General features: G+C 48.4%; 1 protein-coding gene across 1 annotated transcript in view; it reads right to left on the bottom strand.

The window, feature by feature from the left end:
• Positions 1 to 14,841, bottom strand: part of LOC115476873 (zinc finger protein 704-like) — a 41,384-nt gene that overhangs the window by 22,309 nt on the left and 4,234 nt on the right. The window contains exon 2 of the mRNA XM_030213445.1: positions 66 to 228. Coding sequence (XP_030069305.1) covers positions 66 to 228 — 163 coding nt within the window. The remainder of the gene's footprint in view (positions 1 to 65; positions 229 to 14,841) is intronic.

The following is a 14,841-nucleotide window of genomic DNA, read 5'->3' as shown; positions in this document are numbered from 1 at the left end:
ACAGTCTTATTACTTATACTGCAGAGGTCTAAGCACAAACATTAAGAGGAATGGGTTATTAATACCTGCAGCGCAAGTGGAAGCAGTCTGACTCAAAACCACAGGACTGGTGGACAGGCTGGTTAGGACTGCAGCTGCCATGACTTCATCAATACCAGCCTTTTCTGAGAGTTTCCTAAGAACAAGAGAAGTGAGCGTGTCACTTACAAGGACCCCACGAATAATGGACTAAGCCCTCAGCCAAATAAAAAAAAATTAGGTCTTACCTGATAATTTCCTTTCCATTAGTCCCAACAGATCAATCCAGAGACTTGTGGGGTTATGTCCATCTACCAGCAAGTGGAGACAGAGAGAACGCCAGAGCTCTGCCATATAACCTCCTGTGCAGTAGTCTCACTTCCAGCATTTCCAATAGCAAAGCAGCAAGATGGAAGAGGCAATCTCCGGTCTCTCAAAAGAACAGGAAACCAAGAGGACTCCTAAAGGGAACAGCCCTCTTCATATGATCTCTCTCGTTTAGTTATTCATCTATTCATCATTTTTTTTTTTTTTTGAAACAGTATCTGTAAACAACCCTCAGCCACCAACTACAGAAAGAACCAAGACCTATATATAACAGAAAAATCAGAAAATCTGGGTAGGCCTTTGGATTGATCTGTTGGGACTAATGAAAAAAAAAAAAAAACATGCAAGAACTAATTTTTCCTTCCAATGTCATTCCACAGATCAATCCAGAGACTTGTGGGATGTAACAAAGCATTCCTCAATTAGGGCGGGACCTGGCAATCCCTGCCACAAGGACTGAGGCCCCGAAGACTGAATTACTGCAGGCCAACACATTCAAACTGTAATGTTCAAAAAGGTGCGTCGCTGACTTGCATATTTCATCAATACAGAGAGACTGCATCTCCGCAAAGGAGGTGGATTGTGCTCTGGTGGAATAAGCTTTAAGATCCAAAGGAGGAGACTTACTGCCAACAAATACGCTGGGGAGACGGTCTCTTTCAGTCACCTCGCAATGGTAGCCTTAGATGCTTAGTCGCCTTTCTTGTGACCCGCAAGCAGAAAAAAAGATGGTCTGAACACCGAAACTCATTAGTGACCGACAAGAATCCTACGAACATCCAGGCACCCACCGAAGGGAACAATACTCCTCCGGATAATCCTCCTGGCAGAAAGAGGGCAGCAAAATGAGCTAGTTCAAATGGAAGGCGGAAACCACCTTAGGCAAGCTAGAAAGAACCATCCAGACAGTGAACCGCACTTCAGTAAAGTGCAGGAACAGGTCCCTGCACGAAAGGGCCTGCAACTCCAAAACCTGTCTGTCTCACCGAAGTAATCTCTACCAAAAAAAAAAAACACACACACACAAAAAAAAACACCACCACATTCAGGGCAAGACCTTTGACAAAGAGACCACCCAGGAGGCTCAGAGGCCTCTGGAGGGCCCGATGAACAAGGTTAAGATTCCATGACATGCAAATGGTCCGCCTGGGAGGACACAAGTGATTGAACCTGCAAAGGAAAATCGGGCCACATCCGGATGCACAGTCAGTAACAACCGTTGAATCCAGCCATGAAAGCAGACCAGCGCCACCCCTTGAACCTTCAGTGAACTTAAGGATAAGCCCCTTCTTCAGACCATCCTGCAAAAAGGCCAACATATGAGCCAAGGAAGCTTTATTTCAAACAATACTCCTGGAGGAGCACAGTGATTCAAAGGTACTCCACACCCTCACATAGACTACAGAGGTTGACCTCTTCTGGGCTCGGAGCAGCATAGCAATCATATCCTCTGGATAACTTTTCTTCCTTAATCCTGACTTCTCTTGAGGGGGAGGGGCGGGGCAGGCTGAAGCTGGAGAGAAGTGCTGGACCTGGAGGAGGGGTGCAGGCTATAAAAACAAGTGGAGAGGGATCTTCCATGAGCACTGGCCCAAGCCAGGAGACCCCACTGAGATGACAACCAAACTGGATCATCGATGAGCAGTCTGACCAGTCTGCATACCATGGTCTTCTGGGCCAGTCTGGTGCCACCAGAATCACTGGGCCTGGATGCCACACAAACCATCTAAGAACTCTGCTGATCACTGGCCAAGGAGAGAAGACATACAGGAAAACCCAAGGCTAAAAAAGAGCACCAATGGCCTCTGAGTCAAGCTCCTTCCTCCTGCTGAAGAGCCAAGGCACATGACATTGCCCTTCATGACCACAAGATCCAGCCTGGCCCCATCTGGCCGAGATCACCCGAAAAGCTTCAGGAGCGTTCCTACTCACCAGGATCCAGTAGGTTCCAGCTAAGGAAATCCACATGAGCATTCAGTTCCCCCGCAATGTGTGCCGCTGAGAGCAAGGAAAGATGAGACTGCCACTAACAACAGAAGGCTGGCTTCCCTCGCCAAGGCGGTGATCTTCCTTCCCCCCTTGCCTGTTGATGTAAGCCACAGCCAACGCATTGTCTGAAAAAACACTAACTGCTGTTCCCTGGACCAGGGGCAAAAACTCCTGCAAGGCATTCCACACTGCGCTCAACTCCAGACGTTGATAGGCCACAGTGCTTCCTCCTGGGACCAAAAACACTGGGTCATCATCCAGTCCAGACAGTGGGCTCCCCACCTGGAGGGACTGGAATCAGTTGTCACAACCACCCAATCCAGTGTGGCCAGGGAAGCTCCTTTCCCCAGGTTGACAGGGCTGAGATACCAATGAGTGCTGAATTAGGCCTGGGCAGTCCACGGTAGCTGGACTTGATAGTCTGCAGACACCAAGGACCAATGACCAAGAAGGGACGACTGGATCAGCCACATGTGAAACCAAGCCCACGGAAAGACATCCAGCATGGACACCATGGTACCCAATACCTGCACATAATCCCATGCGCGAGGAGCAGGCACCTAAAGGAGGCTGAACAGGAAGTAGAGAATGACATGGGACTAGGGACCAGTGGTAAATCCACAGTAACAAAACAAAAATTGGAACATTTACCGCAGCTGCAGGAACAAAAACAGGAAGTTACATCAGAAGGCAGGACCCTCCAAGGCCTTCCCTCTGCTGGGTCCTGCCTTCTGATGTAACTTCCTGTTTTGTTCCTGCATCTGCGGAAATGTTCCTGACTGCAATAAGGTAAATACCACAGCAGGAGGAAGACAAAGTACTGGCGGGGAGGGGGGGGGCATAGGTGTCAGACCGATGGAGGGGCTGGAGGGAAGGGACAGAGGCGCTGGATCTACGGGGGGGGGGGGGCTTTAGCTAAAGGGGAGAGAAGCTGGATTAGGAGGGTAGGGGTGCTGGACCCACAGAAGGAGGGAGCTGAAGCTGGAGTAAAGGGACAGATGCTAGACCTTGAGGGGGCTGGAGATGGAGTAAAGGGAGAGGTGTTGGACTTGCGGGTGGGGGGGGGGCTGAAGTGGAGGGACGGGACAAAGATGCTAGACGGCAGAGTGGGCTGAAGCCAGAGAGAAGAAGTGCTGGACCCATGGGGGGACTGGAACGGGAGGGAAAGGAGAGAGGTGCTATTCTAACAGGAAAGGGGCTGATGCTGATAGGAAGGGACAGGTGCTGTTCCTGCAGGGGGGGGGGCTGGAGTTGGAGGGAAGGAACAGAGGTGCTGGACCCACAGGAAGGTGGGGCTGATGCTGGAAAGAAGTGCTGGACCCATGGGGGGAGGGCTGGAACTAGAGGGAAGGGAGAGAGGTGCTATTCACACAGGATGGGGAATGTTGCTGACAGGAAGGGACAGAAGTGCTGGAACCAAGGGAGGGAGGCTGGAGGGAAGGGACAGAAGTGCTGGAGCCACGGGAGAGGCACTGGATTCATGAGGGAATGGAGCTGGAGGGAAGGGAGAGAGGCGCTGGAACCCATGGTAGGGGGGTATGGAGCTGGAGGGAAGACAGCTGGATGGAAGGAAGAGAGAGATGGACCCATGGGAGGGGGAGGCTGGAGCTTGGAGGAAAGGGACAGAAGTGCTGGAGCCACAGGAAGGGGGGGCTGAAGCTGTAGAGAGAAGACAGAAATGCTGGCCTTGCGGGCTGATGCTGCAGAGGTGCTGGACCCATGGGGGGCTGGAACTGGAGGTGAAAGAGAGGTGCTGTTCCAGAAGGAGGGGGCTAAAGCTGGAGGGAAGACAGAGGTACTGTTCCAGCAGGAGGGGGCTGAAGCTGGAGGGAAGACAGAGGTACTGGAACCACAGGAGGGGTGAGCTGGAGGGAAGGGACAGAGGTGCTGGACCCACAGGATGGGCTGAAGCAGGAGGGGACAGATGCTGGATCTGCGGAGGGGGATGCGGGCTGAAGCTGCGGATGGGAAGGGAGAGAGGTGCTGTTCCCGCAGGAGGGGGGCTGGAGGGAAGGGACAGAGGTGCTGGGCCTATGGTGGGATGGAGCTGGATGGAAGGGAGAGAGTTGTTGGACCCACGGGAGGGTGGAGGGAACAGGTGCTGGGCCCATGGGAAGAGGGGCTGAAGCTGAAGGGAAATGACAGAGATGCTGGACCCGTGGGCTGGTGCTGGAGAGAAGTGCTGGACACATGGGGGACTGGAACTGGGGGAAAGGGAGAGAGGAGAGGTGCTGTTCTCAGAGGATGGAACAGAGGAGCTGGAACCGCAGGAGGGAGGGGCAGAGATGCTGGAACCACAGGAGGAAGGGGCTGAAGCTGGAGGGAAGGGCCAGAAGTGCTGGAACCATGGGGGGGGGGAGGGGCTGGATCTGCAGGGGGGAGGGAAAGGAAGGGAAAAAGATGCCAAATCAAGGGGATGAAAGTAGAGGGAGTGAACTACTGAACACAAAGGGAAAGAAAGGAAGGAAGAGAGAAAGAGAGACACACTGTGTGGTGGAGGAAGAGTGGGGAGAAGCTGGACCACATGGAGGTATATAGAAACAAAGGGGAAGGATGATGGGTATGGAGGGGAGATGCTGCATAGACACAAAGGGGCAATGCCAAACATGGGAGGAGTGATATGGACAAAGGGAAGATGCTAGACATGGAGAAGAATAGGAACATGGAAGATGCTGGACTTGGGGGGCATATGGTCACAGTGGAATGATGCTGGACACGGGAAAGGGATAGGGACAGAGTGGTGATGATGAATGTGGGGAAATGGACACAAGGGAGACATGGTGAACAGGGAAGTATAGGGGACACAGAGAATGGAGATGCTGAACATGGGAAAAGATAGGGACAGAGATGGAAGATGATGGTGAGCATGGAGAAAGACTATCAAATGGGCAGGAGACCCTGGTGAGTGAGTTAAGAGAAGACAGAGGGAAACAGGAGCCTGGGACCAATATGATTTGAATGACCAGACAAGATATATTTTAATTACAAAATAGAAAAAAAATTATTTTGTCATATTTGAAATGTGTATCCTGCCAGAGCTGCTGTTAGACGTGACTGGGGCCCAGGGCAGAAATTTGGAATGGGACCCCAAAGTCCACTACCAGGCCATGCCTTCTTCAGCTTCCAGCAGGCCTGAAAATGCCCATCCCCCCAAAAGGACCATTGCTACTGCTGGAAATGGGGTCTCTGGAAACACCCCAATTTCCCCGGCCTATATCACCTAGCATCCCAAAACCAGTTCCATGCCTGTGAAGACTGGAACTGTGTCTTAGACCTGTCCTCTGGCAAGTGATGATCTTTGGAATCCTCCAGGTCCTTCACAATCTTCTCTAAATCCTCTCCAAACAGGAATTTCCCATGAAAAGGAAGAAATGCCAGCCTGGACTGAGGCCATGTCCGCAGCCCAATACCAGAGCCAGAGCCACTGCCTCACTGTCACAGTCAAGAAAATCTTTTGCCGAGGCTCTAAGCAGATCATACAAAAGATCCACCAACAGGCCAACCCTGACTCCAAGGAAGGTAAGCACCAGACCAGATCCTCAGCTGCAGCAGCCTTCTGGACCCAGCTCAAGCAAGCCCAGGCCGTGTAAGAACCACACTCCGTGGCCTGCCTACATAAAGCAGCAACCTCAAAAGAAGAGTTTAAGAAATGACTCCAATTTCCTATCCTGAACATCTTTAAGAGCCATGCCCCCCTCCATGGGCAGAATAGAGGGGTATAATCAAAACGGGCGCCCAAGTTTTCCTGAGGACGTCTTCGCAGGACATCCCGGCAAAGGGGCGGGGGAAACCCATATTATCGAAACAAGATGGGTGTCCATATTTCTTTTCGATAATACGGTCAGGAACGCCCAAATCACGAAATTTAGGTCGACCTTAGAGATGGTCATTCCCGATTTTCGGCGATAATGGAAACCGAGGACGCCCATCTCAGAAATGACCAAATCCAAGCCCTTTGGTCGTGGGAGGAGCCAGCATTCGTAGTGCACTGGTCCCCCTGACATGCCAAGACACCAACCGGGCACCCTAGGGGACACTGCAGTGGACTTCATAAATTGCTCTCAGGTGCATAGCTCCCTTACCTTGTGTGCTGAACCCCCCAAAATCCACTCCCCACAACTGTACACCACTACCATAGCCCTTTGTCCACATCCTTCAGATTTGGCAAGCTCTCTTGGACTGAAACTCCCCCAAACCCATCTGGGGAGCAGGGGAGGATGACTGAGTAGCCATAGGGCGCTTCAATAAGAAAGCCTTGTGCCCAAGTAACAAATTCCGAGGAGAACAGAGTATCGGCCAAATCTAAACACCCCCTACAAAATGGGCATTTTCACCACCAAAGTACCAGCTGAGAGGGAAAACGCAAAGGAAGCCACTATCATCCCGCCGATTCCAAGCATGCTGGCGCTTCAAATATGGCAGCAGCAAAAGGGACTGCGGAGCCTGCCAAAAGTGCAGCCTGTGGCCCAGACAATGGAGCAGGAGAGGCCTGCACACCATGGCTGGACCGAGGGGGGGCCAGTTTGGAGGAAGAAGCACCTGAGCAAGCAGTGTACACTCTCAACATTGTGCACAGACTCCTGTAGCGAGAGCAGCCATGAAGCCAAAACCGACCCTGAAAATTAAACCCAAAGGCACTTACAGTGAGAAGCCTCGAGTTGCTGACAGAGGTACACAGTCTTGCAATGGTGCTCACAATTCATCACAGCCAAGTACACTGAACTTGCTCCCCAATGCACTTTTAAAACATTTTTTTTATTTAATTCAATATCTCCCCTATGAAGGAACAGGGCGAGCAAGTAAGTGGGGGAGGTGGGGAGGGTCCTGGCACTACCAGGTGTACCCTGGCGATCAGCCACAACAATCTCCAAACCCAGGGCTCAACTGCACCTGAGGGAACAGGCCAGGAGCCTGCGCAGGGTATGTCTATCCACCTGCTGAGATAGAGAGAATACTGGAAGTGAGGCTACTGCACAGGAGGGTTAAACAGCAGAGCAGCGAAGATACTTACCTGTAGCAGGTATTCTCCTAGGACGGCAAGCTATTCATTCTCACATGTGGGCAACATCATTCATGTCGCCTGATGTGGAGCATAAACAAACTACTAGAGCTTTAACAGCACACACAGCATCCCCACCATGCATGTGAGAGTGCCTTCCCGTCCACCGCGAGAGCTCACAACCGTCAGTACAACACTATAGCAAACAACAACAAGGACAACTCCAGGGGAAACTGGGAGAGTATGTGAGAATGAATGGCCTGCTGTCCTCGGAGAATACCTGCTACAGGTAAGAATCTTTGCTTTCTCCAATCGAAGGACAAGCAGGCTGTGTTCTCAGATGTGGGAATCCCTAGCTACCAGGTTCACCAAAAACCACCACCACAGGTCAATTAGGCCTTGCAATAGCGAGGGCAAAATAGTAATTAACCTGAAACTATATACAACAGGGTGAGAGTGCACTCTAGAACAGAACAAAACAAGCTTTTTTGGGGGGGGGGGGTCAGGGTGGAGCTGTATTCTAGACCCCAAACAAATTCTGCAGAACTGTCCACCCAAACCAACTATCAGGTCAGGTATCCTTCTCAAGGCAGTAATGAGATGTGAATGTGTGGACTGAAGACCACGTCGCAGCCTTGCCGATTTCAATGGAGGTTGACCTCAAGTAAGCTACCGATGCTCTGACATTGTGAGCCTTGACATGACCCTAAAGAGTTATCTCAGCCTGGGCATAAGTGAATGAAATGCAATCCGACAGCCCATTGGAGACTGCACAGTTTCCCAATGGCAACTCTCATCCTTTTGGGAACAAAAGAAACAAAATGCTGGGTGGACTGTCTGTAGGATAGGGTCTAGTCTGCCCCAAGTAAAAGGCCAATGCTCGCTTGCAGTCCAAGGTGTGCAGTGCGCTTTCACCAGGATAGGTATGTGGTTTGGGAAATAACGTTGGAAGAACGATTGACTGGTTCAGATGGAACGCCGTCACAGTCTAAAGCAAGAACTTAGGGTGCATATGGAGAACTACTCCGTTATGATGACATTTCATGTAAGGTGGGTCCGCCACTAGGGCCTGAAGCTCATTGACCCTGAGAGCTGAAGTAACAGCCACCAAAAACAGGACCTTCCAGATCAACTACTTCAGATGACAGGATCAGAAGCTTTCATCAGTTGAGCGAGTACGATGCTAAGGTCCCATGATGCAGGCAGAGGCTTGACAGGGGGCTTTGTCAAAAGCAAACCTCTCATTAAGCGAACTAGAGGCAGATGGGTCTACCCTATACAAGGGCATGGTAAGCACTAATTGCACTAAGGTAAACCCTTACAGAGTTGGTCTTAGGACCAGACACAGAAAGGTGTAGAAAGTATTCAAGCACGGTCTGTGTAGGACAAGAAAGGGGATCTAGGGCACTGCCCTCACACTAGATGGCAAACATTCTCCACTTGAAAGAATAACACGTCTTTGTGGAATTTTTCCTGGAAGCCAGCAAAATCTGGGAGACACCCTCAGGAAGATGCAAGGAAGCAAATTCTAAGTTCTCAACATCCAGGCTGTGAGGGCAAAAGACTGGAGGCTGGGATGCAGAAGAGACCCCTCGTTCTGCATGATGAGGGTCGGAAAACACTCCAATCTCCATGGTTCTTCAGAGGACAACTCCAGAAGAAGATGGAACCAGATCTGCCTAGGCCAATATGGAATGATCAGGATCATGGTTCCTTGGTCTTGCTTGAGTTTCAGCAATGTCTTCCCTATCAGAGGGATGGGAGGATACGCGTATAGAAGACCCATCCCCCAATGAAGGAGGAAAGCAACCAAGGCTAGTCTGTTGTGGGCCTGGAGCAGAACTGAGGGACTTTGTGATTGAGTTGAGTGGCAGAGAGGTCCATTGAGGGAGTGCCCCATACTCGGAAGATCTCACGAGCAATGTCCATGTTGAATGGCTACTCGTGCAGTTGCATCACCCTGCTCAGTCTGTCGGCTAGGCTGTTGGATTTGCCCGTTAAGTGGCCTTGAGAAGAATCCCATGCTAGAGTGCCCATTGCCACATCCGGACAGCCTCCAGACAATGGATGTCATCCAGTACTCCCCTGCTTGTTGGTGTAGTACATTGCAACCTGATGGTCTGTTTGAATGAGTACAATTTGGCCGGACAGCTGATCTTACAGCCTTTAGAGCATTCCAGATTTCCTGTAGCTCCAGGAGGTTGACCTGAAGGTCTGATTCCTGAGCTGACCAAGCACCATGGGTGTGAAGCCCATCTACATGAGCCCTCCACCCCAGTCAGGGTGCATCCGTTGTCAGCACCTTCTGGGGCCGAGGAATTTGGAATGGAAGTCCCACAGTCACAGTGGACCAAATTGTCTACCAAAGAAGAGACTGAGTCACCTCTGGTGTTACTCAGATGACAACTGCTAGGTTCCCTGAGGCTTAGCACCACTGGGAAGCTAGAGTCCACTGAGCAGATCTCATGTGAAGAAATGCCACAGGTGTGATATGGACAGTGAAGGCCATGTGGCCTAACAATATCAACATCTTCCGAGCTGTAACCTACTGGCTGGCTCGGACCTGAGTGGCAAGAGCGACAAGAGTGTCCGCCCTCGGCACAGGGAGAAAAGCCCACGTCCGATGTGCATCTAGGACTCCATGAACTTCAAATGCTGAACGGGATGGAGATGGGACTTGGGGTAGTTTAAAACTAACCTTAATAGCTCCAACACCCAAATAGTTCTCTGCATGGAGTCCTGAGCCTCATCCTTCAACGTATTCGTCACCAGCCAATCATCCAGGTAGAGGAACACACACTCCCAGTCTGCGCAGCGAAGCTGTGACTACTGCAAGACACTCGGTGAATACCCTGGAAGCCGACATGAGGCCAAAAAGCAACATGTAGTACTGGAATTGATGTGTCCCCAGCTGAAACCGAAGATACTTCCTATGACCTGGAAGTATCGGGATATGAATGTAAGCGTCCTTTAAGTCCAGAGAGCAACTTCCGATGGAGGCATGGTTCAGTGAGGAGGGAAGTTAGAAGGCTCCTGACCCTCCCAAGCTAATCTGCTTTTTATTGAGACATCAAACAATTTTTTTTCCCAGATTGTGAGACCGAAAGCCTCCCCCTGATATTTGCTGTGCTTTTTTTTTCCTTTGGATTATGTCCTTTATGGCATTTGTGTTAACTAGAGAAGAACAGGAGAAGGGCCACTTGGGGGACAATAAAATGGCCGATAAGAGCATGCCTGCATCTCCTTTGCCTAGTTCTGACTGGACAACAGAAATCACCTCAGAGGTACAAGCCGTGCTAAAACATACAGTTGGAAATAAATTACAACTCATAATAAATTGGATATCATGGAACAGTGGTTCATGGCCCTTTCCACAGATCTTCAGGCTGTGCAGAGGATGATGTGGAGAGGTAGAGAATGGAGAACGACAAACTTCTGATGGTTGGGAAGCTGTGGAACCTGGAGGATAAACTGGACGAATTAGAAAATAAAGCAAGGAAGAACAACCTTCATCTGGTGGGGTTGCTAGAAACTTTGGCTGATTGTGACTTATGTCCATTTTTAGAAAAGTGGTTAATGGAATCCTTGCAGCTACCATCAGAGAGGCAGGCTCCCTGAGGATTGAGAGAGCTCAAAGTCTTGGTCAGTGGCGGGAACCTGTGGGGGCGGCCGCCAGTAGTTTAAATAATTTAAAGTGCTAAATTATGCTCAGAAACAGAGTACCTTACAGGCAACCAGGGGAGAGAAATCATTGCAGTTTGATGGTAAGCCCACTCTCTGCAAGATTACTTGGCCGCTGTATCCATGGCACGGAAGGCAATTTCCCCTAAACTAGTGAAGATGATACTTTTCACTTTGGCATATCCCACTCAACTCCGCATATCAAGCAACGGCGTTAACCCATTAGTGCCCAATGTTCCCATATGTGAGGACAAATATGGGAATATTAGGCACTAATGGGTTAATAAAGTTTTTGATTCTACTACTGATGCAGCTAAGTTTGTGGAACACTTGGCATCCCAGAGTTCGGACTGAAGTATTGCACAAATTGAGTTTGGAACCTCTACAATTTTGGAATAACACGCAGTTTAATGGGCATGCGGTCTGCTTATTTTAGTGGGCCGCATTTTGTCTGGACCTGCTGCCGCAATTTCAGCCCAGATTAACATGATTGTTGGCTGCCACCCTATTTCCCTTCCTTTTGACATTATTCTTGCGCTTTTGGAGTTCCAGTTCTTGAGGAATGTTTCTGCTTTATAGACAATGCGCTGCTCCTGCATTTTCCATTTGCAGATGGCTCCAGTGTGACGTTTGGCCATGCTCAGCCTTTGGATGGTGTATATCTATATTTTTTTAAACGTTTTTTTTGGTTTTGTTTTATTTTATTTTTTTACTTTGATACTTGACGAATGACTCAATGACTTCCTATGCACGGTTGTTCATTTTTGAATATTGAAGATTAGCCTTTTGGAATTCATGTTTAACCATATAGACTTTAAACTAATGTTTGCTGGCTGTGGACTTCTTCCTGCTCGCATCCGAGTTTGAGATCTGTTTCTCTTACCCAGATTGTACACATAGTTCTACTGTTTCTTGTTAAAATGGGGTGCTTCCAGTTCTCGATTTTACTCTTTGGGAGTGTGTTTGCAGGATTTCTTGTGATTGGGTGGGTGGGGGGGGGGGGGTTGAGACCTTAAAGGTAGGAATACCATCTAGGTGATTTCAGTAGATTTTAGGGAGGATAGTTGGATAGGGGGGCTGGGATGTTAGGTTGAGGGTATATTCTCAGGATCTTGGGGGGTTTGGCTCGAGGTTATGAACAGTTAAATGATGGACTGCAAGCTATGATGGGTTTTCCTAGGATGTGGGAGCTTGGCTGTTGGGTTCCTTGGGTATTTTACCTGGTCGGGACTGGTATGCATTACACCAGGAGGGGAGGGGGTGGCTGGGACGTCCCTCTGGGTTCAAGGATTGGGATATTCAGTATTTCCCTTTACCACGCTATACCTTCCATGACTTAGTATATTTACTTGGAACATGGAGGGCATCCAATCACCTATCAAATGACAGAAAATTCTACATCTGCTGTATAAATGTAAAGCGTCTATAGCTTTTCTGCAAGAAACGCATCTGGTTGTGACAAAGCATGAGAAACTCTGTAAGTGGTGGGTGGGAAACTTTCATCCTCCTGCAGCCAGGAAAAAAGCTGGGGTGATTATTCTTCTCCATAGCAGTATCCAAGTGATAACATACAAGGCCGTTTTGAACCGTGCAGATAGATATGTGGCTGCCCTTGTGTCCTTGGACCAGGTGAAATGTGTTTTGTGTGATGTTTATGCACCTAACACTTATAAGTCCTTTTATACATCTTTGTTGAAAGTTTTTATCTAATTATGCTGAATTCCCAATTTTTATGGGTGGGCCCATTACCTTATTTAGATAGATCTCATATGGTCAAGACCTTACCTTGTTCTTTCCGGGGGGAGGGGAGGTTGTATCTCGAGGCTTTGTGGAGCTCTGGAGCTGGTGGATGTGTGGTGGACATTACACCCCTTGGATCGTGATTATACTCGCCTATCAAGGGCACATTCCACCATGTCCAGAATTGATTACATTTTGATCTCTAGCAACCTCCTCACAAAATGTGGAATCAGTGGTCATTGGGACCATTGAGATTTCAGACCATGTTTGTTTGAGTGCACCTGCCACTTACTCTCTTGGTGCGCCCGATGTTGCCGCCCTGATGACAATTTCCTTTTAAATTGTATAGAAATGCCACGTTTTTTGGATTATCTGGCCAATGCATATGGAGTCGAGCGGGATACACCAAAGTGAAGCATATCTTCTTCTGCACTAGTTTAGAGGAAAATGCCTTCCGTGCCATGGAGACAGCGGCCAAGTAATCTTGAAAGCAGAGAATGGGTTTAGCATCAAACTGCAATTATTTGTCTTCCCTTATTGCCTGTAAGGTATCCTGTTTCTGAGAATAATTTAGCACTTTATAAGCAATATAATCAAGCTCATTTAACTCAGTAGAGAAGTGGCGAAAACAGTTTTGCGGGGAGAACATTTAGCTTATTCTAGCTATCAAAAGAAAGCTAGGGACCGAGAAATGCTGTGTTTAATTTAATACATTTATATCCCGCTTTTATCCAAGGCGCGTAACAATATTCACATACATAATTTTACATAGATGTCACAGTCTTTGACAATCGTCACATACATACATATATACATTAGAGGCACAACAATCTTTTGATACACCAATCGGCCCCAAAATCTTTTGACTGTTATAAGTAATGTTTATATATATATAAACACGCTAATAAAAGCGGCCATCTGGCTCAGTTGGTGAAGCGTTCTAGGGGTCCAACTAAAATATTGGCCTTGATAGATATAGGAGACTTGGTTCATACGGATCCTGGAATTAACAACATTTTTCAATTTTATTAAAGAAATTATATTCTACTTCTGAAGAGGCACATTTGGATAGTGATGCCTATTTGTCTAGTTTAGACCTTCTGCAGGTCTCAACTGCTGACCTAAATAAACTTTAATGCTCGGATTCAATCATAGGAGGAGGAATGGGCCATTCATCAGAGTTCCCTGCATAAAGCGCCAGGTCCTAATGGGGTTCGGGGTGGAATTCTACAAACTGTTCAAGGACATCATAGTGCCTGTTTTTCTGTTACTTCTGTATTCAACGCCATTTACTTGGGTTCTTTGCATGGCTCATATTACAGTTCTATTGAAGCCGGGGAGGGATCCCAAGCAGCCTGAGTCTTATCTCCCATCTCACTCCTCAATTTTGTAGCAAAATTAATTTGCCAAAAGTTTGGACAAAAGGCTAGCACAGGTGTTGGCCTCACTGATGGACCAGTTGCAGGTGGGCTTTGTTTGCGAGAGATAAGTTTCCACAAACATTCAGAAAATTATAGCTGCCTTGGAGAGGGCGAAGAGTGATGAGGTTCCCTCACTGCTCATTAGTTTTGATGTCAAAAAGGCATTTGACAGGGTGGTTCCTTGATGGGACACTCGCAGCCTATAGAATTCATGGTCTTTTTGTGGCGGCTATTTTAACTTTATATAAATTGACCCCAGGCTCGTCTGGGTAAATGGTCTATTATTGGGGGCCTTCGATGTCCAGCAGGGCACTAAGCATGGTTGCCCTTTGCCCCCGCTACTGTGTTTTAACCTTTGATCCCTTAAACTGGGAGATTAAGATTAACCTGGAGATCATGGATCTCCACCTGTGAGCTTGCAGTTTTCAAGTTGCAGCTTTTGCCAATGATCTCTTGGCTCATTTGCAAGAGCCAAAGAAATCTTTATCAATTTTAATTAGATTGTAAGCTCTGTCGAGCAGGGACTGTCTCTTCATGTTCAGGTGTACAGCGCTGCGTACGTCTAGTAGCGCTTTAGAAATGATAAGTAGTAGTAGTAATTTTGTTAGAGAGCTTTCGTTAATATGGGAACTTTGCAGGTTTCTGCTTAAATTTGGATAAATCAAA

The sequence above is a fragment of the Microcaecilia unicolor genome, chromosome 8 (genome assembly GCF_901765095.1).
Source record: "Microcaecilia unicolor chromosome 8, aMicUni1.1, whole genome shotgun sequence".
Classification (NCBI taxonomy): domain Eukaryota; kingdom Metazoa; phylum Chordata; class Amphibia; order Gymnophiona; family Siphonopidae; genus Microcaecilia; species Microcaecilia unicolor.
Note: the sequence above shows the minus strand (reverse complement) of the source record. Positions and strands in the feature narration are given on the sequence as shown.